At 35.4% G+C, this 26275-nt stretch overlaps 3 protein-coding genes across 4 annotated transcripts; 2 read left to right on the forward strand and 1 right to left on the reverse strand.

Moving 5' to 3' along the window:
* The first annotated feature begins 121 nt into the window (after positions 1-121).
* Positions 122-24742, forward strand: LOC106134295 (pre-mRNA-processing factor 6). Of its 2 annotated transcripts, XM_013334301.2 has the most exons (18): positions 122-332; positions 421-480; positions 568-691; positions 1313-1443; positions 1648-1907; positions 2063-2323; positions 2467-2660; positions 2977-3247; positions 3632-3768; positions 3923-4000; positions 4229-4445; positions 4627-4790; positions 5116-5292; positions 5832-5965; positions 6467-6617; positions 7409-7519; positions 7915-8147; positions 24199-24742. In XM_013334301.2, exons 1-17 carry the CDS (start codon positions 238-240, stop codon positions 8137-8139), a joined length of 2790 nt encoding a protein of 929 aa, XP_013189755.1. In that variant the 5' UTR covers positions 122-237; the 3' UTR covers positions 8140-8147; positions 24199-24742. The 2 variants fall into 2 exon arrangements, with proteins under 2 accessions (XP_013189755.1, XP_013189754.1); XM_013334300.2 differs by lacking the exon at positions 24199-24742 and having other exon boundaries at positions 7915-8867.
* On the forward strand, positions 8921-11728 carry LOC106134297 (uncharacterized). Its single transcript, XM_013334304.2, has 2 exons — positions 8921-11078; positions 11381-11728. The coding sequence occupies exons 1-2, from the start codon at positions 9850-9852 to the stop codon at positions 11616-11618; spliced, it is 1467 nt and encodes a 488-aa protein (XP_013189758.1). The 5' UTR covers positions 8921-9849; the 3' UTR covers positions 11619-11728.
* Positions 13898-24583, reverse strand: LOC106134298 (uncharacterized). Its single transcript, XM_013334305.2, has 7 exons — positions 24469-24583; positions 20025-24011; positions 17596-17753; positions 16041-16616; positions 15734-15846; positions 14947-15090; positions 13898-14486 (listed from the first exon to the last, which is right to left on the reverse strand). Exons 2-7 carry the CDS (start codon positions 20194-20196, stop codon positions 14321-14323), a joined length of 1329 nt encoding a protein of 442 aa, XP_013189759.2. The 5' UTR covers positions 20197-24011; positions 24469-24583; the 3' UTR covers positions 13898-14320.
* Positions 24743-26275: the final 1533 nt, after the last annotated feature.

Here is a 26275-nt window from a genome sequence, read left to right on the forward strand (position 1 = left end):
ATTGACGATTGGCGTCACTACCACACAAGTCTTCATTACCACTCTATCAATAAAACATGTGAAACGACCATTAAGATTTTTAAATTGGCAACATTGGTATTTATGAATGTCATTGTCACGCCAACGTCAATTGTATTAAATTTTGTTTCGTCTTGATTTGATTCTGTGAATAAAATTTCACTTGGTTGATTGTGTGGAAAAAATACAAAATATACCTTAGCATAGATTCTCTCAGATATGTCTGTTCCACCGCAAGCGTTTGTGAATAAAAACAAAAAACATTTTCTGGGAATTCCTGCACCCTTGGGATATGTTGCGGGTGTTGGTAGAGGGTTAGTTTTCATAGTTCTTTCGATTATTTGTACAATAAACTCACACACGTTTTTCTAGTCTCATACTAATCATTACCTACTCTTTCAGAGCTACCGGTTTCACTACACGATCGGATATTGGTCCTGCTCGAGATGCAAATGATGTATCGTAAGTAAACAACAGTCCACCTTTAATGATTATTACATGTTATGTTTCTACTATCAGGTTTACTAAAATATATGTAATGCATTTCAGAGATGACCGACATGCTCCACCAGCAGCAAAACGTAAAAAGAATGAAGAGGAGGATGATGATGAAGATTTAAATGATTCTAATTATGATGAGTTTTCAGGCTATAGTGGGTCACTTTTCTCAAAGGTAAGTAACTTAATACTATAAGTTTTTTGTAAGAAGTAAACATGAAAGTAGTATCAGTAGATAATGTGATATGGTAGTTTCAAAGGGTGAGTAAGATTTTTTAAGACTTTCATCTACTATACAATGCTAACATGCAACAACTATTATCAAAGCTGATAAAGGTTCTCCTTTTAAGCTGACCTAGATAAGTTGGATTAAAGGCACTTCCCAAAGGAAGATGGACACTGTCTTCTAGACTAATCTATCTGCCTCCTGGCAATAATCCTTATTACATCCTTATCATTCAGGAGACATGAGCATGATTAGAAATCAGACAATGACCCAGTCCAGGATTTGATAATTCAGTCTTTTTTACTTAATACACCTTTAGCTTACTAATATTGGATCATGGTTGGACCATAATCTATTAACATTCCCATGTCCACATAAATAATATGTCATTTCAAGACTTGAAAAGACTGAAAGGCTACACTCAGCTGTATGACTTAATAATAGAATTGAGATAGTTACATAGATTGCTAGCCAATGGGCCTTTCTCAAGGTTTTTGGTCCATTTCAGTCATATTTTTATTATGAAAGTCATTTTCTCTGTTAATATCAGATGTTTTCTTATTTTATTAGGATCCATATGATAAAGATGATGCTGAAGCAGATGCTATTTATGAGTCAATTGACAAACGCATGGACGAGAAAAGAAAAGAATATAGGGAGAAGCGGCTCAAAGAAGATCTTGAGAGATATCGTCAAGAAAGGTTAGTAACTGCTACTTTAATAAATTTTTTGAAAGAGAGTTTTTAGATATCATTAAAGGTGCAAAAATGTGAAGAATGAATCAGGACAAATAATCTTTAAATTTATATTAATTAATACCATTTTTTTAAAATAGTATTTAGATTACATCTAATTTTCTTTTGCTCTTCAATATTATGTTAAGCCTTAATCATCTTGACTTACAGACCAAAAATACAGCAACAGTTTTCTGACTTAAAACGTGAACTGAAAATGGTTTCCGAGGAAGAGTGGTCGGCTATACCTGAAGTAGGTGATGCGAGGAACAGAAAACAGCGTAACCCAAGAGCTGAAAAGTTCACTCCTTTGCCTGATAGTGTACTGTCAAGGAACTTAGGAGGGGAATCTTCCACTTCCATAGATCCTGGTTCTGGACTGGCATCCATGATGCCTGGTGTTATGACACCTGGAATGTTAACACCATCAGGTATTTTATTTTTTATTTCTTACATATTTATGCAAGATCTATGCAACCCCATATATTTATAAAGGTGTTGTGCAAATTGTAATAGGACTATGCATACTAAACTGACCTCCTGTCTGAAGTCATGACTAAACTTATTTACTTTTTGTTATTTTTAGGTGATCTGGATTTGAGGAAGATTGGACAAGCCAGGAACACACTGATGACAGTCAAACTATCACAAGTTTCTGACTCTGTAACTGGTCAAACTGTAGTCGACCCTAAAGGGTACCTGACAGACTTACAGTCTATGATCCCAACGTATGGTGGTGATATTAATGATATAAAGAAAGCAAGATTACTTTTAAAATCTGTGCGGGAGACCAATCCTAATCATCCACCGGCTTGGATTGCTAGTGCCAGGCTTGAGGAAGTAACAGGTTAGTCCAATTTGTTTTTAGTACCCTATTACTAAATCTCTGCTGTCTGTCACCATTTGGATTGGAGTTGAAGTGCCCATATTCTTTTTCGGAAACCACATGACATGTGCTTTGTCTCTTTATACTTACTGTTCAATTTGCAGGTAAAGTCCAATCAGCGCGGAACCTAATAATGAAAGGTTGCGAAGTGAACCCTAGCAGCGAGGAGTTATGGTTGGAAGCGGCTCGTCTTCAGCCCCCCGACACCGCCCGCGCGGTCATCGCGCACGCCGCCAGGAATCTGCCGCATAGTGTCAGGATATGGGTTAAGGCTGCTGAGTTGGAACAAGAGACTAAGGTATAGTTGAATATTGTAACGCCAGGACTAGTTATCAGCTCTTTACCAGGGTATTAAGCCTGTGTCTCTTTAAACCATCACATTGGCAGAATCACCGAAAGTCTTGTGGAAGCCATAATAATAAATATAGAAAAGAAAGAAAGGTCTGTCTCTTTCAGTATTGCGATTTTTGCGAAATGAATCTGGGCCTTACAAGCCGTTCAACGGCTACATGACTTCAATTTCGTTTTTTCTTTGGCATATCTGAGTATTACTATAAATGGCCTTAAGTTAACGTCACACAAAACATGACAACATACATGTTCTTATTCCGCAGGCAAAACGTCGCGTCTTCCGCAAAGCCTTGGAGCACATTCCCAACTCAGTCCGTCTCTGGAAAGCAGCGGTCGAACTTGAAAACCCTGAAGACGCGCGCATCTTATTGTCCCGAGCAGTGGAATGTTGTCCGACCAGTGTGGAACTGTGGCTGGCCTTAGCTCGATTGGAGACCTACGAAAATGCAAGAAAAGTGCTGAACAAGGCTAGGGAGAATATCCCAACAGATAGACAGATTTGGGTCACCGCCGCTAAGCTAGAAGAGGCTCATGGTGAGTTTGTATTGTAACTGTGGCTGTATTTATTTCCTAAGTATACTTTTACCTAGGAATTTGAGTCCGTACGAATTTCTAGAAAGAAAATTAGGCGAATGTACCATTATCGAATCAGGGCCGTCCTGGCGTAAGGTCAAGTCAAGAGTACTCTAAACCACCGAGGTGGCAAGTGGAATGTCATGCTCTCTGCCTAGTTCTCCGGGAAAAGGGAGTGCTTTTATATATGTATGTAAAATTTGCAAGAATGACTCGAAAGTGCAACTCTATGCAGAATTTTATTAAATTGGTCCAATAGGTTTTAATAAAATTATATTCTTGACTTTTAAAAAACAAAGCTTGGCTCTTTATATTAGTATGGATATTTACACACAAAATTTTCAGGCAATACTCACATGGTGGAGAAGATCATAGATCGTGCGATAACCTCTCTAAGCGCTAACGGTGTGGAGATCAACCGAGAGCATTGGTTCAAGGAAGCTATGGAGGCCGAAAAGTCTGGAGCCGTCCATACTTGTCAGGTAATTATTTTCTTAACCGCAATACAGACACCTTAATATGTCTGAAATGTGTAGAAGCTCTTGAAAAGGTTACTCAGAAGTCCGCCTAAAAGAAGTTTTATCATAATTTGGCCATAGAAAAAATAACAAATTAAACTTAATTTTTTATGTGCAGGCTATAATTCGCGCCGTGATTGGCCACGGCATCGAACCTGAGGATCAGAAACACACTTGGATGGAAGACGCTGAAGCGGTAAGGTTGATTTTGTGACTGTTAACTTCATATAAGTTACACCTAAAAATAGTAAATTTCGATCTCTCTAAAAATAATTTTCTAAAATGGAGGAGCGACCTAATACAATTGTTTTTTTTTTTTTTTGTAATTTTCTTACATTGTTCAAATTATTAAAAAAAATCAACTGGTTTGTAACCAGTTTAAAATAAATAAGAAACCCTTACTAATACAATCATAATTTTCCAGTGCGCAAACGAAGGTGCATACGAATGCGCGCGCGCAGTATACGGCTACGCGCTGTCGGTATTCCCGTCCAAGAAGTCCATATGGCTGCGAGCCGCCTACCTCGAGAAGCAGCACGGGACCAGAGCGAGTTTAGAAGCGTTACTGCAGAGGGCCGTTGCCCATTGCCCCAAGTCTGAGGTCTTATGGCTTATGGGTGCTAAATCAAAATGGCTAGCTGGTAAGTCTAAAATAATTCTTATAAAATGTCTGTGGACGAAATTATTATACTTATTTTGCCACACTTCCTGATATTAATATATAATCCGAATCGTTTTGTCGTCTTTTTTTTAGATATTAATTTCAGGTTTTAGGTGTCTTGGAGACTTAGTCCATAATCATCTTTTTCCTGATGTTTTCAGGTGACGTGCCAGCTGCTCGCGGTATCCTCTCGCTGGCTTTCCAAGCGAATCCCAACTCCGAAGAGATTTGGTTGGCCGCCGTCAAACTGGAGAGTGAGAACAAAGAGTACGACAGAGCGAGACGGTTGCTGTCTAAAGCTAGGGCTTCCGCGCCCACGCCGAGGGTGTGTATTTTATTAATTAACTAAGTATCCCACTTCTGAGGTGAATTTTCAGACCGAGAATACCACTTCTGAATACTCATCCCACTCCATATCTTTCCAATGGATGTCGTAGAAGGGGATAAAGAGAAAGGCAAATAAACTTGGGATTCTTCTTGAAGGCGATGGACTAGCAACAGGTCACTATTTAAATCTCAATTTCATCGTTAAGCCATACATCTGAACGCGGCCTTTCAGTATTTTCAAGACTGTTAGCTCTGTCTACCCCGCAATGTATCTATGCAATCTTGTCATTTGTTGTTGATCAAAAATTCTATCTTGATTGTAGGTAATGATTAAATCAGCGAAACTGGAGTGGGCTCTTAACAACTTAAAAGAAGCGCTGAATCTATTGGAAGAGGCTATAAAGGTGTTCGGTGACTACGCCAAGCTACACATGATGAAAGGGCAGATTGAAGAGCAAATGGGCAAGGACGAGGAGGCCCATAACACATATACGCAAGGGGTACAGTATTCTAGTAGTTTAGTCTTATCAAAAGTGCTTTAGCAGTCTAATGAGAGTGCTAATTCTGCGTTTGAGCAATACTAAATATGTATAGTATGTATGTCATAATAGCGATGGGTAAAGGCAAAGGGAAGATCTTCCGCCAGGCTAGTGGCTATGTTAAGTCGAAGGTTGTATACGCTCCAATCCGTTAAATCTTTAATATCGCGATTAGGAATACGCGCTGTGATAGGCTGGTGGCGTGTGACGTTTGAGATATCATAGACTCTTCGCTGCTGTTCGTTGAGCGCGTCGTATGCTTAATGTGATTGGTTGATGCCAAGTGTCATTTAGAGATGTCGCCAAACCTTTCTTTTTTTGTATAATTTCTGCCAGCTCAATATTTTGATTCACGTTTTACCATATGGCGAGGTCTGGTATATTGCTGGAAAAGCCATAATTATATCATATATTACCATGGTATTTGTTTTATGTTTTTCCAAATAGCTAAATGTAGTTTGTCTTTATACTATATCTATATCTAAATGTTTGATTTTTAGTTGAAAAAGTGCGCAACGTGTGTGCCAATGTGGATTCTACTGTCGAGACTGGAAGAGAAATTAAAACATGTGACAAAAGCCAGATCGGTGTTAGAAAAGGCAAGGTTAAGGAATCCAAAGAATCCAGAGTTGTGGTAAGTATACTTAATTTTTATGATTTTTTTTTTCGTTTAAATGAAAGGAAATGTACATGATTCTGGTATAGTGAGAACCCTAAACTGAAAAGCCTGAAAGAAGTATAGAGGGATCACGGAAAGTGAAACAAAACCGAAACCACCATTCAATTAAGATAATACCCAATACCCAATCAGACGTGGATAGCCAGATTTCCACTCATAATCATGATCCAGGAGTACTACCAGTAGTACTACTAGTGGTACTCCAGTAGTACTTACCTCCGTGACCCTAACAGAAGAACCTGACCTAACATGGATGTGCAGATTTTAGTTCATTTAAGGCAGCATCAAAACCATTACAATTGTAACTTGATTACCTTAAGTTAGTGAAGGTCCTGTACTTACGTCAACAAACGAAATATAAAATCAACAGTGTTATATATTTAATCTCTGTTTTTCTGACTTGCTCATTTATGACAATTATTTTATTAAATACTTTATTTTAATTTGTTCATATAGGCTAGAAAGTGTAAGATTGGAGAGGCGGAATGGAAGCGCGGAGATTGCCAACGCTGTAATGGCGAAGGCGCTACAAGAGTGCCCCACCGCTGGCCGACTGTGGGCAGATGCCATATTCATGGAGTCTAGGCCGCAGAGAAAAACAAAGAGCGTAAGTATTTCTTTTTATTTTTATTCTAGAAAGTAAGATTGTAGGAGGAATATTAGCAGATATTGCTTATTCGTTAATAACGAAGGCGCTACAAGAGTGCCCCAACGCTGGTAGGTTGTGGGCAGAAGCCATATTCATGGAGTCTAGGCCGCAGAGAAAAACAAAGAGCGTTAGTATTTCTTTATATTTTTATTCTAAAAAGTAACATTGTAGGAGGAATATTAGGAGAGATTGCTTATTCGTTAATAACGAAGGCGCTACAAGAGTGCCCCACCGCTGGCCGACTGTGGGCAGATGCCATATTCATGGAGTCTAGGCCGCAGAGGAAAACAAAGAGCGTAAGTATTTCTTTATATTTTTATTCTAGAGAGTAAGATCGTAGAAGGAATAGCAGCATAGTATTGCTAACACAGTAATGGCGAAGGCGCTACAAGAGTGCCCCAACACTGGTCGGTTGTGGGCAGAGGCCTATATTCAAGGAGTCTTGGCTGCAGAAAAAATCAAAGAGCGTTAGTACCTATTCTTTTTATTTTTTATTTTTAAGGGTAAAATTGTAGTACTTACCTATAGTTGCGTAGTATTTCTAATGCGGTGATGGTGAAGGCGCTACAATCAAACTGGAAGTGAAAGAAAGTTAAAAAATGTCCATACAAAGGGACTTTAACGTTGCAATATGCCTGCCGGCAATTCGATTGTACCAACTATGGAACCCTTGTGTCATATAAATGTGTATTGAGTATCTAATAAAATTAAAAGTAGAACAGAAATATAATTCATTTATTTTTCACCAGGTGGACGCTCTCAAAAAATGTGAACACGACGCGCACGTGCTACTGGCCGTGTCCCAGCTATTCTGGACCGAGAGGAAGTTGAACAAATGCCGCGAATGGTTCAATCGGACGGTGAGTCTTACTTCTTCTCTTTTTCGTCTCTCTTTCCTTCACTCCCCATCGTTTTATGATCAGTAATACCCTTCAATATGCTTCAAATTTCGGTGCCTCCTAATTAGTAGGTTCGGTCATCATGTTCCTCTCTCGCTTCAGTATAGGAATATTATATATTTATTTATTTTATTTATTTATTTATTATATGTTATTTATTATATTTATTATTCTACCTTCAATCTAAAGTAAATTTTTTCTATACAACTAAAGTAAAAAAATTAAAGAATATCAATTACCTAATTAAAAATACATATGATTCGAAATGTATCTTGATTCACCCAATGTATGTTTCCGGGGTCTAATAATACTGATTAATAATACTGTTTATAATTAAAAACATTTTATTTCCACAGGTAAAAATTGACCCAGACTTAGGCGACGCATGGGCGTATTTCTACAAATTCGAACTGTTACACGGCACGGAACAACAGCAGGAGGACGTTAAAACTCGCTGCAAGACTGCCGAGCCGCACCACGGGGAACAGTGGTGCAAGGTCTCCAAGGAAATAGCCAACTGGTGCTTCAGCACGGAACAAATACTACTGCTAGTGGCTAAGAGCTTACCTGTTCCGACGTAAAATAACAGGTATTTTATTAAGGATGTATGTATATTATGCCTGCAGTAATATAAAGAACTACATACTCTCAAGAATACCTGTTCCGAAAATTTGTGATATTTGTTCGGAACTATATTTATAAAATGTTTCTTAAAATAGTGTCAAACGAGTGAAAGTATTTTATCGGAATTTATTGATTCTTGTTTCCTACATTTTGATACGTGTTTCCAACCAAATAGAGAGGGAGTATGTTTTATAAACCCGAAGCAAGGCTGCCGAGCCGCACCATGGAGAAAAATGGTTCCAGATCTCCAAGGAAAACCAACTCGTGCTTTTGCACGGAACAGTCTGTTCCGTCGTAAAATACCTGTATCGAGGTGATGTAGTACTTGAAGATACTTATATTAAAATAAACAAATAGTTGCTGTCAAGAAAAGAGATACCTGTTTCGAAGATAATTAATACATGTTTCGAAGTGTATCGATACCTGTTCCGGAGTACTTACATTGATACTTGTTCCAAAGTCTATTGGTATGTTTCGAAGAATAAGAACAAGTGATGGATTTTATCAAAGTATTCTGTGCGTACTGATACCTGTTCCCATTTAGTAATACGTACTTCAAGAAATAATGTGTAGTGGATTTTAATGACTATGTTATATATAGTGTAAGTGATTTTGTTTCATAGTATTCTTATAAGAATGTTTACTTTTGGAATTGATATCTATCAATAAATATATTTAAGTACTATTTACTTATTTTTCCTTGTCTTCATTTATTGATTTAAATGTTGGTTTTTCTTTACTTTGGTATTTTTTAGGCAAATACATAGGTATATGTAAAGATTTGTGGTCTCTGCATATCCCTTCCAGAAAAGATTTCATGTTTGTTTTGTTCCAGTAGAAAATTTTGACTATAAATTTATATTCGCATATAGAACATTCACTGGTTGCCTATCATTTTAATGTGTTAAGTTTAACTTTGAGTGCAATTTCTTCTAATAATGAAACAAATTGTAGTACAAGAAGGACTAAACCCACCAATTTTCATCAGCCCTCATTTGTATTTTACACGCTTGTAACCTCTGCCTTAGGCCAAAGCCGATCGAAGAATATCATAAATCTAGAAGATACTATTTTTTTTTTATTTAAAAAAAATGTTAACATTATACATTTTTAAAGTCAATCTTATTAGTATTGTTTATGACATTCCATTTTTATAGTTAAATGCAGCTGTCTCTCAAGAATTAAATCTAAATCTGTTCTGTTGATAATAACATAGTTACGTCGACCACGTGCGGTCATAAAATATGATACGCTGCTAAGTTTGACAAAAACATTTAAAATTATCTCAGTTGCCACGAAACATTTTAAACAAGTCCTCAATTTTTTTACTTTGCATACATATGCCGGCCAATGACATTAAAACGCTCTCCGTTTACGAAATTGGAGTATAATAACAATTGTGAACGCGGTAAACACCTTTTATAAAAGTTCTATAAATAAATAATGCGCGCGAGTTTGTGTGAGTTTGAATCAAAAGCGTGCGCTGGCGCAGCGCCAACCCTTCGCTGCGCATGCGTGCGCTAAATAGCTACACGAATTTTTCACTTCTTTCTCTTCCCAAAACCGAAAGCCGTGGCATTTATCTGCGATGCTCAAATAACATAAGTGAAAAAGTAGAAATAGTGAGTGTAAAAATATAATTTTAGGTATAAATAGTGCTGTGCAAAATGTCGCCTAAGTTACCAGTGCCGCCCCTGCAAGAGATCACATTATCGTTGGTAGCCCGGCAGCTCATTCACACTCTCTCAAGGGTCGCATCAGAAGAAGATGCGGCTTTGCCTTTCACCATGGTCTCGTCTTACTACGAAAGCATGGGAGCCACCAGCGACATATTCCAAGATCTCCTCAACTTAATACTTAGTTCGGAATATCTCGATCCGTCTGTTAGATACTTTTCTATGCGACTGCTACTCAAAGAAAATGTGAAAAGCCTAGCGACAGGAATCTTTCCTTGCCCTTATTACAGAAAAGTCCTTGAGCTGATTGTTGAGCAAGGGCACCACTTGACTTCGCTTAACCTGAAAGGAGTGTGGGTGAAAGACGAACATTTAGCGCTTATGTACCAATTAATAAAAAATTTAAGCAATTTAACTGCATTGAACATACCGTATATCGCTAATGACGAAGTGCTCAAGTTTATTGGAGAAAATAACAAGGTTTTAAAACTGCTAGATGTATCTGGTGAAACTGATATAACAGAGATAGGTATAGATGCGATGTTGAGAGGGAACCCGCAGCTGACGCAAAGTTTAACAGTAGTAAACATTGGAATGTACGGTGAAGAGAACATTGACCATACTGATGTGGCTTTGTTAATAAGGCAACTGCCTAATTTGACCAATTTAGGCAGTTATTCGTTCGTCGGGAAATCAATCTACCATATTTACAACAGCGATTGCCCACCAAATTTCAAAACGAAGTTACAATATTTGCATGATGTACAAACAAATTTACGTACGATGAAAGCTATCGTCGCACTGTGTCCGATGTTAGAGACAATTTATTTGGAAGAGCCCGACCAAGGGGTGTTGCAACTGGTCAAAGAGTTGAATTATCTAAACAAGATTAAGCTTAATAAATTCCAATGCCATGAACTACATCAGCTATTAGATAAAATTGGATATAAGATAGTAACTCTTATGTTGTCAGCGTCGATGGGGTCCTTCAATTTTACCAGGATAGCAGAAACATGTAGGAACTTAGAGAGTTTAGAGTTTTACCAGATACAGACGGCGACGCACGAGGAAGAGATCCCTTTCAATAAGTTGGAACACATTGAGATCATACATGGGAACTTGTCTACGCCCTGTCTCAAATACTTGATGACGGGCAGCCCCAATTTAAAGAAGCTGATTATTGGAGACGAAATCAGACTGGATGACAATGACATGGCACGGTAAGGGGTTTTATATATTACAATAATTTTTTTTAATTTTAAAATCATTAATTGATGATACACAATTTACTTTTTTCCATAAGTACTATTTTGCATGTAGAATAAATATTTTCGTTATTGTAGTGAAAGCTAGCTAAATGTTCACCACCCATGTTTTTTGAGAATTATTATTGAAAATATATATGTAGGTACAAATATTCCGAATTATGGTACAAAAACTTAACACCACCAAAAATAAATACTAGGATGGGAAATATTTTAAAACCTCAATGATTTAAGACTTCTTCCATCGCATCTTACAGATTAGTCCGCCGGTACAAGTTTGAGAGCCTCGAAGGCATATGGTTCCCAAACGCACCACGGCTCACTCGAGACACGGTCGAGCTGCTCATGGAATGCTGTCCGAAACTCCAAAGCCTTGGTCAGCTCAGCGGGTGGCAGTTCACTCCGGACGACATGATGCTGATGAGGGCTATAATAGCCAGCACAAATATCGACTTGGTGCTCTCACCACTTGGTATATTCCAGCAGGGTAATTAGTGGACATTGACTGCTAAAAATATTTTTGAATTAAGTATTTTTTATGATTTACTTGTTACGTCGAGCACACACTTCGTGAAGGCCATTCTGAAGTTTACAGTTCATTTCTTTACTCATACATACATACATACATATAATCACGTCTATATCCCTTGCGGGGTAGACAGAGCCAACAGTCCTGAGCGGACTGATAGGCCACGTTCAGCTATTTGGCTTTAAGATAGAATTGAGATTCGAATAGTGACAAGTTGCTAGCCTATCGCCTAAAAAAAGAATCTCAAGTTTGTAAGCCTATCCCTTTCTTTACTCACTGAAATAAAGGTAGTCGCAGTCTTGATGCATCTTAATACATATAATAAACCATGAGAAGAAAAAGCAAAATTAAATAACAGATTTGATAATGAATTGCTTTTGCTATTAAAGAAACTTTATTTTAGAAATGTTTTTTTAAAACGCAAAGACGTATCAATATTATTAGTTTTCTTCCAGTACATAAATAAATTGACTTAAGTAACGTTTATGTCAATAAGCCATAATTAAAAGCTAAGACAAATTTAAAAAAAAATATGCTGGTAAATTTCCATCTAACCTTGACAAAAGACGTTATTATCCTTTTTGGCCAGAAATGAAAGTAAAAATCCTCGATATTGGCTGAATTATGAAATTATTTATACATCTACGAAGCCACGATATAAATATCAAATAGTCTGGCTTAAAAAAAACACAATTGAATTAGTTACATACTCTCACATCAGGAGATCAGTTATTGATACCATAAAACAGGAAAATCTTTCTTAACTACTTAGTCAAATAAAAGTTTTGTTAATATACATAATACATTAAGAAAAATTAAAATTTCATATTTCTTTAATAAACATTTATTGTTTATAATTCTGTGATTTTATTTTATTTACAAAGCATGTGCTTTATTTATTATGTATACATAATATTATTTATAACCATTATAGTTTATATATTACCTTTACATACATACTCATATATGTTGTAGAAAACACGTTTATTTTTCAACATTGTTTTTATACATTTCTTAAACGGACGGAGGCATGTCCATATTAATATATACCTTTGTTTCAGTTCATTGACAATCTACCTATTCCGATCTTTATTCATAACATACATTGTCGGTAACAGTATTCCTTAGAATAAATATAGCATTAATATTTCAGTAAAAATTACAACACACCTGTTATTATTAATTATTAATTCCCAAAAAATGGAGCTTCATTAAAGTTATTGTTTTCTCTCCGAGTACACCAAAAGCAAGTTTGTCAGAAGCAATGCAGAAATCTACAGAATTAATCCGGCCCCGTACGAAGTTGTTATATAAGAAACTTTTCTAACTTGTCACATCAAATTAAAACACGGACCGGCTCAAACTGCTCTCTTCTGACATAAATTCATTCTCGAGTGTGCCTCGCTATGCCTCGAGTGTGACCCTGTACATTTTCGACTCATTCAGTTACGACGAGCGGCGGCGACGAGATGGCCGCTTTGCAATGATAGTCTGATAAGTCAACTTTTATATAGGTAGTAATGTATGTAATGTAATGTATCTACCTACATCCTTATCCCTACTAATATTATAAACTAACTATGCCTGACTGTTACGTTTTCAGTGGTTTAACTGAATCAGTTTGGATTAAATTTGGTACAAAAATAAAGTTGACCATAAGGAAAACATAGAATACTTTTTATTAAATTGCAGAATTTCGATGGAAAAACAAATGATAGAATTAGTAGCAGTCTTAAGGTGATTTAAAAATAAATGTGAAACACATATTCAAAATATAAGGTGGTTTAATGACGTAATGTGTTGACGCACTACTGTAATGTCTTGCGATGGACTAGACGAAGCGGTAGTGTACAGAGATGCACTCGTCTCCACTGGCGAGGGAAAGAGAAACCCTTTGATTCGCACACAAAAAACTAACACGACGTGCTCTTGCACGCGAGGCGAGGCGCGGGAAGATTTGGATAAACGATTTTATCCTGTCCATTCTCGTCCATTTCTGTATCGTGGACCCTCGCTGAGGGTGTACAGACACCATAACAACACTGCGCGAGAAACAACGCCCGTATCCTGTCCTAATTTTTTTTTGTATAAGAAAACTAATATTTTGTCTGCGACGCATTTATTCAGTTTTATGAGTGTTCTGACGTCCTTTTCTATTAAGAAAACATTTTGTCATTAAAAACCCCCGGATAACCTTTTAAAAGTTAAAATCATGATTTCTAATAGTTTACATGAAAAATGAAGATAAAACCATGATTTCTAATAGTTTACATGAAAAATATAGTAACTATCGTTGTAATAAATAAATAATACCCGAGCTTTATTTGAAATTGAAATTAACAAACTTTTTAAGTCCTGTCTACGAAACTTGTGTATGTACTTGTAAGTGGTTTTGACGTTTCTTATTAAACATTATTAAAAACATTTTAACAATGGGGTTCATAGATTGATATCGCACATTTAATTATTAAAATTGATATACATTGACTTCCTAAGCTTAAAACAATATATAGGAAATATTCATTTAATATACGAGTACGAGTATGTATGAAATTCATTGCGAGTCAACTAGCCTGTTATAATAACTCACGAGATTAATAAACGACTCATTTCGGAGATAAACTTTTACAGAGTTGAACAAAAGAGACAAACAAAACTAGTAATAATATTAATTAGTAGTTGCCTCTGTTACAGCTTTATCGTTTTTTTCTTCTTCAGGTACTTTTTTGTCATCAACTTTTTCTTGTTTGTTCACTGAGGCTAGAGCCTTTCTTTTATCTTGCCTCATTTTAAACATCTTACATTCATCGGCACACTTGGTGGTGATAATACTTCTGAAATGATACATTTGATTGAGTTTAGAGATAAATTGTAATAATAATAATATATTAATAGTTATATAATACTACATGTGCCCGCGACTTCGTCCGCGTGGAATAGTTATTTTGGGCATCACTGAAGCCCTCAAAGATTTTTTTGCACATATTCCATTATTTCTTTGCTCCTTATAGCTTGAATTTCAATTCGAACCAGTAGTTATTGAGATTAGCGCGTTCAAACAAACAAACTTCAGCTTTATAATATTAGTAAAGATAAACGGATTGAAGCATCACTAATTAAATTTAAGTAGTGCAAGGTAACAATTATTTAGTTAGTAGTTTAATTCAGAAAAAAATGTGGGAAATATGAATAAATATTAAATTTAGAAATAAGCATAACCTATACTCCTGATGTTTTCTGTGTACATAAATTGGATAATTATAAATCCATTAATAAAAAAATACCTATTCTTACCTAATAAGATTTTCTTTAACGTTAAATCTGTCCTGGATTTCCATGATAACATCTGATATTATTTTTGGATCGAGACACATTTTTGCTGGTTTGTTCTGAAACGCTGGTGACCTCTTCCCGGTTAGAGAGTGAGTTGCTAGGATCCTGGAATTTAAACGAATAAATATATACCAAATTGAATAAAATTCTAAAATTAACGTACATGCGGGATCAAAAGTACATAGATAGGACTATCATTTACTCTGCATATCTTTCGAAACTTTTGTCATTATTTTTATAGTTTCAGGTAATGCTTGCTCAGGACGAACTATGCATCTAATTAATGAAAATTTATAATTATGCTTATAGTCACGTCTATATCCATTTCGGGGTAGACAAAGTCAACAGTCTTGGAAAGACTGAAAGGCCACCTTGAGCTGTGTGATTTTATGATAGAATTTAGATTCAAATAGTGACAGGTTGCTAGTAAATACATCGTCTACAAGAGGTATTTCAAGTTCATAAGTTTTTATCTTAGTCGCCTTTTACGACATCCATGATAATGATATCCAGTGGTTCTATTTTAAAGCGCCGGAAACCACATGGTATTTATTTTACATTACCTATACATTACCTATACATATATATTATAAATATATAAAAAAAAATATAGATCATAGGCCTTATAATGGACTTCTGATCCCGCATGTACTTTCTTCGTTTGGCAAAGTTGGTCCAAGTGATTTCTTAGTTTTTATGATTACAAATTTTATTTAGAAGTAACACATAAACATCTTGGATAGCTCACCTTCGCGGAAATAAAGCCATTAATAAAGTTCGTGTAGCCACTGTATATGATTTCCAATTGACCTTCATAAATTTATCTTTGTGTAACAAAGTTTTTCCACTACCTATTGATACCTGTAATGAAAAGAGGTGAAGAAGTTAATTTACATAAGTATACATATCGATTTCATAGTACGAAAGAATAATAGTCAGTTTAATCCATAATAATAGCCTTTATCCCTTTTGAGTGGACAGTACAATTAACTATAGTTAAACCCACAATTTTTAAACAGAGATACATACATATAAAAACTTGAACGTTAACTTACCCATTCACCGTCTATAATGTTTCGTGGTGGTGGACTTTTTTTGGCATTTGTTTTTTTGCTAATTTCATTATAGTTTTTGTATTTATTGCTTATAAGAACATTGTCTTCTGAGCGGCTAGACTCTGCACTGTGACTTTTTTCATTTTCTTTGTCATCATCACACGTCATGTTCGGGATTGCTTTTGATACATTTGGTTCAGTTTTGACTGGATCGTCACTACCATCAGGAGCAGCGCTGTGTATTGTCATGCCTTTAACCATTCCAAAAAGGTCTCTGAAACAACATCTTAGTCCCAATATAGTTTCAAAATTTAATGTGCCCTTCTTCACGATTACTTTTTGTATAATGTTCTTTTTCGTAGAATCTGGTTTTGACTTGTTTTCATTTGTTTGATTGGTTGATTGGTGGACATTAGGCCTTTTCTTATTAATTGGTGTCTTTTTAATAGAATTGTTTCCTCTCATTGCATCTGGGATGACTGCGTTTGCTTTGTTCGATGGGGTTAGTATCCTTTTAGGTTTTTCGAATGTGAATTGCTTTTTGACGTGCTCTGTCTTAACTTTTTTTACTGCAACCTGAAATAAATTTTAGGGCAATTTAAATTAAATTATTAGTAAAACAAGCGCTGGAGTACAAGTGTTAAACTTGTACTTCATTCACCCTAATAACGAAGAGAATAGATTTGTATTTGTTTGTAACGAGTAAACTCAAAAACAACTGAACCTATTTTGAAAAAAATTACACATCAGAACAGTACACAGATAGAATAGCCAGTGGGCTTCTTTTTTCTGGAAATTCGGGTGAAAGTTTGTAAAGATAGTGTGTTTGTGATTTTTTCACGCAAAAAGTATCAAAGGGATTTAAGTACATGAACTTCGCGGTATTATAGCTATGACATTAAAAAAAAAGTACAAATTTCGTTTACCGCAAATCCAACAGGGACAGTACTTTTTCCCCGAGATGAAAGTTCCCAGTTCGTACCCAGGATATTAAAGTATAATTAAGTTTCATCGTCATCCAACTGGTACTCGTAGTTGAGCATAGCGTGTTGCTTGAATATACAGACAGACAATTTTTCTTAAATAACATTTTAGGTCAGGATTCGGTATCGATCTAGTAACATCCACGGCAACAATTTTTATTTTATATTTTCAATGTACAGAATTGAAAATTCTATACATTTATTATAAGACAATCTTTTACCTGCAGCTTCGCCTGTGCGAATTTTGCGCCACCTACAAAGGAAAATAGGCTTTCTCCAATCCCACGGGAACTTTAGCTTTTTCCGGAATGAAATGGTACCCTATGACCTTCTCCATACTATATGTAGGTATATGTAGGTATATGTATGTAAAATTTCATGCAAATCGGTTCAGGAAGGTTTAAGTGGGAAGAGGTAACAAACAAAGGAACTCACTTTCGCATTTATGATATTAGAATAGATGTAAATGCGGCATGCTTGCAAAGCTAGCTGATAACATAACATAATAGCATTGTTCAATTCCTGATGGAATTTGCCCCGATAATCAACTGCAACTGTAATAGAAAACTAACCTCATCGGAGTCAGATGCGTGGTCATCACTAGGCTGCCATGAAGACCCACTGGGTGAGAAGTCCTGAGGCTCCCCTTCCTTCTTCCCCTCCCCGCTGGGACCTGCTCCGATCTCGGCTTTCATCTTTTGTTGTATTTCTAACAACATTTGACGGTCATCTGTTGACGATTCGATTTTTTTAAAGTAAGAGTATAGAAGTATGTATCCAATGAAGACCAAGAAATAATAGGTACATAAATAAAATATGACAGGTAGGTACAATAATATTTATTATTTATGGGTACTTGTGCCGTGTGGATTCCGGCACTTCAAAATATAATCATTCCATATCGTCGTAAAAGTAAATAGTGACAGGTTGCTAGCCCATCGCCTTAAAGAAGAATCCTAAGTTTCTTTATAAGCCTATCCCTTTGCAACCGAATAACATAGATAATTTAAAAAAAACAGCTTTATATTTAGCATATGAGATATATACAGCCTGGTGACGGACATACAGCGGAGGTTTAGTAATAGGATTCCGTATTCACATTTTAAGTACGGAACCCTAAAAATAGTATCATCGAGTTAGTATACCTTATCGCATGTCTCGAACTCTCTTTTTGGCTAGCTTTCTTTGTAATAATAATAATGATGTCATATTTTTAATGATTCATGTAAGTACGAAGGCCACTAAAAAGATCTGGAATAGAGTAGGCCAGGAATAAATTAGACTAAAACCGAGATAAAATAAAGTTTTACATGCCTGTAGTATTTATTAGTTTTAATGGAAGATAGACATGTGACATACGAACAAAATCGCGCTGCTATCATATGACGGCCATTAACATTATTTTACATGAAAAACTGGGTGACAGAATAATTTATTTCTTTCTATTTCCCACAAAAAGTTATTTTCCCGCTTAGTGCTCCATCCAACTGAGGAACAGAAGTCGGCTCTTGTTGGCTGGAGTCGGTCTTCTTTACGCTGGTTCAACGGAACGAGGGAGGTCAAATTTAGTGTACAAAATTGTTCCTGGTGATGAATCATGGATTCATTCATATGAGCCAGAAAGGAAACACAGTCAAAAGTTATTCGCTCGCGAAGCACATCAATAAAAATGGTTACTTCTTTTGTATCGAAAAATGGGCATGTGATTACGATTCCTTTACCTACTAGAACAAAGAACGGTCACTACCGATTGTACACAACAGTTTGTTTGCCGGAAGTTATAAAAGAACTAGGTAGTTAAAATAATCCGAACCGTCTCATAATCCTTAGCCACGATAATTCGAGCTCACTTGCCGCTGGCAAACCTATAGCTCGGAAAACGTGTAGTTGATGGACCATCTTCCGTACAGCCCTGACCTAAATGATAACATTCCCAAGAATCAAAGATATGTTTCGTGGTCAAGATTTTCAAGGCTCAATAGAGACACAAATCGGCCGTTTCGACTATCTCCAAACTTGCATTACCAACTGTTGTAACATTTATTTCGATCAAATTCAAAAATGCATCGATAATCAGGGAGAAAAATTTGAAAAATAATGAAAATTAAAAAAAAAATATTTTTTCGGTGTGGCCCTCGTACTGATAGTTTTCAAACGGCACAATCATCTATTAATAAGGAACCTATCTTTTCCTAATTGTTATGAAGATTTTTCTGAGTAAATCGTTTTAAAATGGTCTTAATGTAATTACAAAGTACCCGCATTTAAACCTAATGATGTAATCTGCACTTTACTATATACCTACTTCATTAATTTTTCTATAATTGCATACATATAATCACGCCTTAATCCTTTGAGGGGTAGACAGAGCCAACAATCTCAGAAAGACTGAAAGGCCACGTTCAGCTGTTACCCTATTATATGGACAATCGGAGACACTTTGAATACCTTAAATGTATTTCGCGCCAAATATGAACAGTAGATAGGTAGTGGGCTAGTACCTCAGGTGCAATCAAATCCTGGTAGTTTTTAAACGAGTGAGTTTGACAAACGAAAACACAATTATAACATGAGATGACATAAATATATAGTATTATTGAGATGCATGCCCAGAAAAATGATCTATCGATGTAAGGTGATGCTAACGTAGCTTGAATGAATAAATGACAGACATGAGTCTGTCTGTTTGTTTTTGATGTAGCAAACTTTTATAAAAACATTTAAAAAGTCACGTTTCTGGCTTCTGTTGATCTAATATGAATTCCCATATCGATTTACTGGCAGTATCTTTCAAGTTCAGAAAAGTCAGGTACAATTTAATAAATGGCTAAGATGATGCAAAAAAGGCGGCCTTATGACATTACGAGCAATCTATTCCAGGCAACCACAAGAACATTGGGCGAGAGAATTTGATTGAGGGGTAGTTCCTAATAATTAACTTAAGTACATACATATATTTCTTGAAATTATCTTACTAAAATATATAATATATTTAACTTACTTGTTTTACAAATAAAGGTTCCAACTTTCGACTCGCCCTTTATGATGGCCGTCACTTGTTCCCCAGGGTGCAAGGCTTCAGTCTGCATGTTAGTCAGACTCCTGATATGGACTACACTAATATCATTATCACTCCACTGAATTAATAACCACTTCTCCACACTTGGAAACATTTCTGGCTACTTTTGCCTTTAAAGAGCAGTGACGCACTGCCGAAGAACCGTCACCGAACCCTCATTATTTTCCAGGTAAAAGTTCTATTGCACCCTAACTGAACTGCGTTTAATGCATCCCCCGCTCTGCAAGCTCCGAACAATACATTTCGCCAAGGGCCCGGCTCGAGACCCACAAAAAACCCATCCTTTTTTGCAAGCAACTTCCTAGTAATATTGTTTGTGATTGATAAATTCTTTTGTTATCGCCGAGTCTCGTTCAATTAACGTCGTTTCTAAACAATGAGTAGGTATATAATGACGTCTTGTAGATAAGACATTCCAGAAAAAATGGGCATCTTGTAATTCTTGTAATTCAAGGGCTTTCTTACTTTATAGATTATGTTTTACTAATAAGCCAAATTTAGATTTTAATAATTATATATAAAAACGTCAAAAATATTTTGTTTAAACCCAAAATGTCAATTCCTATCAGTGTCCAACTTAAAAAAATTTAATTCTTTAATTTTAATAAAGTTAAGGTTTGTAATTAATAATTACGATTTAATTCTGCAAGAATTACGCGGTTTAATCAAATAATACATACATAAAGTCACGTCCATATCCATTGCGGGGTAGACAGAGCCAACAGTCTTGAAAAGACTGATAGGCCACGTTAAGCTTTTTGGTTTGATGATAGAATTGAGATTCAAAAACACAATTTGCTAGCCCATTGCCTATAAGAATCCTAAGTTTATAAGTCTATCCCTTAGTCGCCTTTTACGACATCCATGGAAAAGAGACGAAGTGGACCTATTCTTTTCTTTTTATTGGTGCCGTGAACCACACGGATATATTAAATTAGACTTATGTTTTACGTATTCCACAACTTTTCTAGTCAATCCTTAGTCATTTAAATTTAAAAATTTCGGCCTTCATTACATTCTGTCACGTCTTTATCCCTTACGGATAAGACAAAGCCCATAGTCTTGATTAGTGAACTTTACGAATATTGCCATGTAAGTTTACGGCAACATGGGGAAAATTATAAATATTAGGGAACCTCGCTGTAACGGAGTTAAGTTTTTTGTTCTTCTATGCTTATCCTTTTCAATGGCTATAATTAGATATGTCATGAATTCGAAAATAATAATTTACAAATATGTACATATATCATAAATTTCCAAAATTCGCAATATCTCTGGGAATGTTCCCAATCAAGTAAATTTACAATCTTTCCGGAAATATTTCCAACATTAAATGCAGTATGGACTATGCATGTCACACATACATACATAAATTCGCGTCTATATCCCTTGCGGGGTAGACAGAGCCAACAGTCTTGAAAAGTCTGCTAGGCCTCATTGAGCTCAAATTCAAATTCAGGTTGCTAGCCCGTCGCCTAAAAGAAGAATCTCAAGTTTATAGGCCTATCCCTTAGTCGCCTTTTAGAACATCCGTGGGAACGAGATGGAGTCCTATTGTTTTTTTATTGATTGAGGGAACCACACGGCACGCATGCATGTCATCATGAAAATTTATGTGTTATTGAAATACTAGTTGTGCGCGCAACTTCGTTTGGATTTGGAACTACTGAACGGATTTGTATGAAACTTTATTTTGTTGTATAGCCCTTATACCTGGCCAACATATAGGGAATAGCTTATGTAGAATCATAACAACTCAGCTAAACTATAGGAAATATAGATAAGACATCTTAACAAAAGTTGTTCAGCCTGATGAACTTTTTCTGTTAGTGTATAAAATTCGAAGATCTGAAACACCTGATGCAGAACCATTACATACCAGCTAAACTATCCGAAATATGGAATAGACATCTTAACAAAAGTTGTTCAACCTGTGATGGGCATTTTCTGTTGGCATTACAGACCAGCAAAATTATCCGAATTATGGAAAAGACGTAAAAGTTGTTCTATTTGATGATATATCGGTCCATTAGTTTTTGAGTTTCTTCGTTACAAACAATAATACGAATCTTTTTTCTCTATATAATATTAGTACGGATTATTAAATATTTGCTGTCAACTGTTTATGCCTAGGGTTTGTTCCCATTCAGTCACACAGCGATCTGTAACACTGTTACTCAATGGGAAAAAAATTCCCGTTGTGTAGCAGTGGTACACATTGCAACTATCGTTTTCCCAATGAGTAACACTGTTACAAAATGGCACTTTGTATTCCCGATCAGTAACACTTGCGAAGGTTAAATAAAACAAGCGGAAGGATTCAAAATTTATTTATAATATAGGTATATGTGTAACAGAATAAGAGTGTAATATAATAGGAAAAATTATGTAGATAGAATATAAATAGACAATAAAAAAAACTATTCATGTTTTGTTCGTCAGTTGTTCTAAGATAGTACCGAAATAAATATTTCAATAATTATTCAGTTTGCTTTAAGTCTATTTTTTGATTTTTTCACAGACAGATTTGTTCACTGCCTCAAAGCAAAGTCTGTGTATATTAAATAAACAACATTATAAGAATAATGATTTAAAAACTACTTTCACGGTATCATAATCAGTCTTACCTATCATCTCAAATTTTAATATACTAAAATTAAACCTTCAAAACAATCAACAAAAAATAGACAACAATAAAAAAATAATTTTTCACAATCAATCAAAGAAATTAGTTTAAAAAAAATGTAGGCAAGAGATGAAAGAAGACCAAAAACTTTAAATAAAAAATTACAGTACAAAACAGTACAAAATAACCTAATTTTTTTTAGTATAATCATGATACAGCATACAAGAAAAGCTGATTAATCTTAAAGACATATTGACCGCTTCTTTTAAGTACAATAAAATATAATAGTTAAAAAAAAACGTTAACTAACCTATATGAAAAAAGACACGTTCCAATTAAAGAGCCCAACGATCATTAGTAACAGTAAAGCGCAGACGATGCACGCCACTTTTAGATTAAGAAGAATAGCGACCACCTTGTTCGTCAGGGTTACAAGTCCAAACCGAGTGTCAAATTTAGGTTACCTACTACTAACTACCTACTTACAAATTTATCAAAGATCAAAACAGATCATTCTTCCACTTGACCCAGCGACTGATCTAAATTTAAATGTGTCAAAGTTAGTTCTTTAAAACGTCCGTAAGAATTGAAATGCCACACTTTTCGTAAGTTATTGAAATTAATATTATTAGCAGGCAGGTAGTATGTTTTTATAAATATTGTAGGGACGGTCTTCGTTTTTGTAGAATAATACTTCAAAGGTTACATGAACAAAACAGTAACACCTTAATCTAAATGTTTGGATTGAGGAGCCATGTCCTATCTGGAAACATCATAGTTTGATACGATCATTCATCATGAATTGATACGACTCGTAGCATTTGAGAGTACTTAGGTAGTTTTAAAATAAAGTTCCAGCTCAGTAGCATTAAAATTTAAAAAGTTACCATATACTCATGTACGGCTCCTCAAACTATAAAAACTATATAGCAGATAATATAATATTTTTCAACTTATTCTGTATAATTTTTGCCTGAAAACATTTTAACATCTTATAAGCCAATTCATAATCTGTTGAAAATTGTTTGTCATTTATACAGACCAATGTTCTATATATGTGTTCTAAATATTTATTAAGCGAAATGCCCAAATGTTCTTGCTTGAAAAGTAAACATTGAAGTACAACTTGTTTCTGTACTGCGGACAACTCCGATTGTTTCTTGATTTTTTCCCACTCTTCAGGAGTGGAACTGCATATCAAACACGTGCAGACAGTGAAACGATTATAAAAAAATAGTACTTTTCTTTGGTTTTTTGTCAAATCGGTTTCCAACCAGTGAAATCTGTAAAATAATTGTCATACATAAATCATAAGTTTTAATGAATTCCAACTTACTAATAATGCAATAAAATTTAAAGAGTGACGAAACCTCAAATTTAAAGACAGGTCATTTTAAAATTATGGGTTATAGTTTAATAGTTATATTTGCTCAAAAATAATGTCTACACTTGCTCTCTAAATTTTTGCAGTTGCTATGATGAAGATTCGGCGAATCAAGAGGTGCATTGTGCAGGCAAAAGGCGACAACATTATTATGTACGGAGAAATTTAATGTTAGTCTTATATCCATTTAGGGAAAGTTAAAAATAAAATATTACCTAAGTGTAACATTATGATTGTAGTATAATTTTAATATTGCATACCCCTGTAGTACCTACCTGTAAGTCTGTTAGTCATATTTTTTTATTATGTAAACATAAAATGAAAAATTCATAATATATGTATTAAACATAACTTACATTTGCGATACTGTTAGTTCAGTTCCTGATTTGATTGGTGCTGATGCAATTAATGCTACCGAACTGTTTAAAGCAACCATTTGAAGATTCGGTACACAGGAATGTTTCAATTTTCCTATGAACGGATAGATGCCTTTATGATAAACCGTGTGAAACCTGATTTCATTGTTCATTACAATATCAGTTACTAGTGATAAATTTGTTGTGGGAACATACACAGCCAAGTACATCATTATTCTTGCCATAGCTTTTGTTGCTGACAATTTTCCTGTCCCTATTTGGGGTAAAAAAGACGGACAATCTCGTAAAACAATTAAAAATAATCCAATTGCCAAGCCTGTTTTGTACAATGCGCCATGAATAAAATGACGTTCACAGTTAAAACTCAGAAGCGATGAAATATTTTTCCCATCATAGATCTCATTCACTGTAATTGTTTTTGATAATCTGTTAAATCCATAGTCATATGACAATGATATCAGTTCTTCCCAAGAGGAGCACATGTTTCTAAGCTTTATCAATACTTTAATAACCCATTTATATTCAAGCGGAATTTCAGATAATTTCCCTATGATTTGGCATTCCACAATATGATATTCTGCCATGCATTTTTGTTGACATTGCTTACTGCAAAACATAGCCACAACACAGCCATCACATGGGAACAGATTTAAATCAAGTTTACGGCAATAATAACAGCTGACATACATATCAAGTTCAGTAGGAGTCCAAGTTACAAAGCCTTCCTCTAGGGCCACCAATTCACCAGCGTCAATATCTCTTCTTGCTATAACTTTTGGAATTTTATTATGAATTATAACTTCAATGTCAGCACTGGCACAAGGTATTTCAGTATTACTACTCTTCAATTTCAAATACTCATTGGCAAGCAAGGGCCTCTCCGGCAAGATATGTTAGACACGATAAAATCCCTCAAGGTAAGCTTTGCATCCGCTCGCGAGTTTGCATTACTCGCATTGCAAAAAGGGTGAGGTTCCTCCCACTTGGGCGCCACTTGCGCGAAGTAGACAAAAGGTAGGCTTGAAAAATTAGAAGGGATAAGCATGTAAGGGTTTGCTGCTAGGTATTGTATTATCTTTGAGCACTTACCCCTTCTCAATCAAACACAACACACAATAACGCGATGAAGTGACTGATAAAATATAATAACGCCGAAAAACTTTATAGCGAGTCTGAAATAGGTTCAAATCAATAAAAATTTTGAAAATATGATGAAATTTCCACCAGACCAACGCGTGGGTTTGTAAGTACTAAGTACATTAAAGTTTATAATGAGTTTGGAAGTGGCCAAGTATCGCCACGTGGCGGTTCACGGTTACGGTATGGAAAAAGAATGAATGAGCCTGAGGGAATTTCCAAACCATAGATGATTTTTTTTATACTTGAGAAAAGGCAAAGGTACCTAAATTATCGTGGTTATTCACGAACCATGATGACATGATTGTATGCAATGGGTTAACATCAACGGCTTCACATTCTTACTAAACGCAAATCCTACCTATATGGTTACGATCCTGAATGAAAGATATAAAGTATTTATGTTCTTCTTAAAGGCTTGAGGGAGGCGTGCTTTCGATAACTTTTGGCCGCGAATTCGTATGCACAATGATCCTGTTTTCCGCTCCCGTGGGAATTTCGGGAAGGAAATCTAAGAAACAAAAATGCCAACTTAACGATATTTATAGCATTTTCCACAGTTTTGCTCGGCATATTGTCGTTCATAGACAATATTGCAGGAACCATAGATAAGAATTTATACAGTAAAGAAGTAGACTCCGCGTACCCA

This window comes from Amyelois transitella, chromosome 17, assembly GCF_032362555.1.
Source record: "Amyelois transitella isolate CPQ chromosome 17, ilAmyTran1.1, whole genome shotgun sequence".
Classification (NCBI taxonomy): Eukaryota; Metazoa; Arthropoda; class Insecta; order Lepidoptera; family Pyralidae; genus Amyelois; species Amyelois transitella.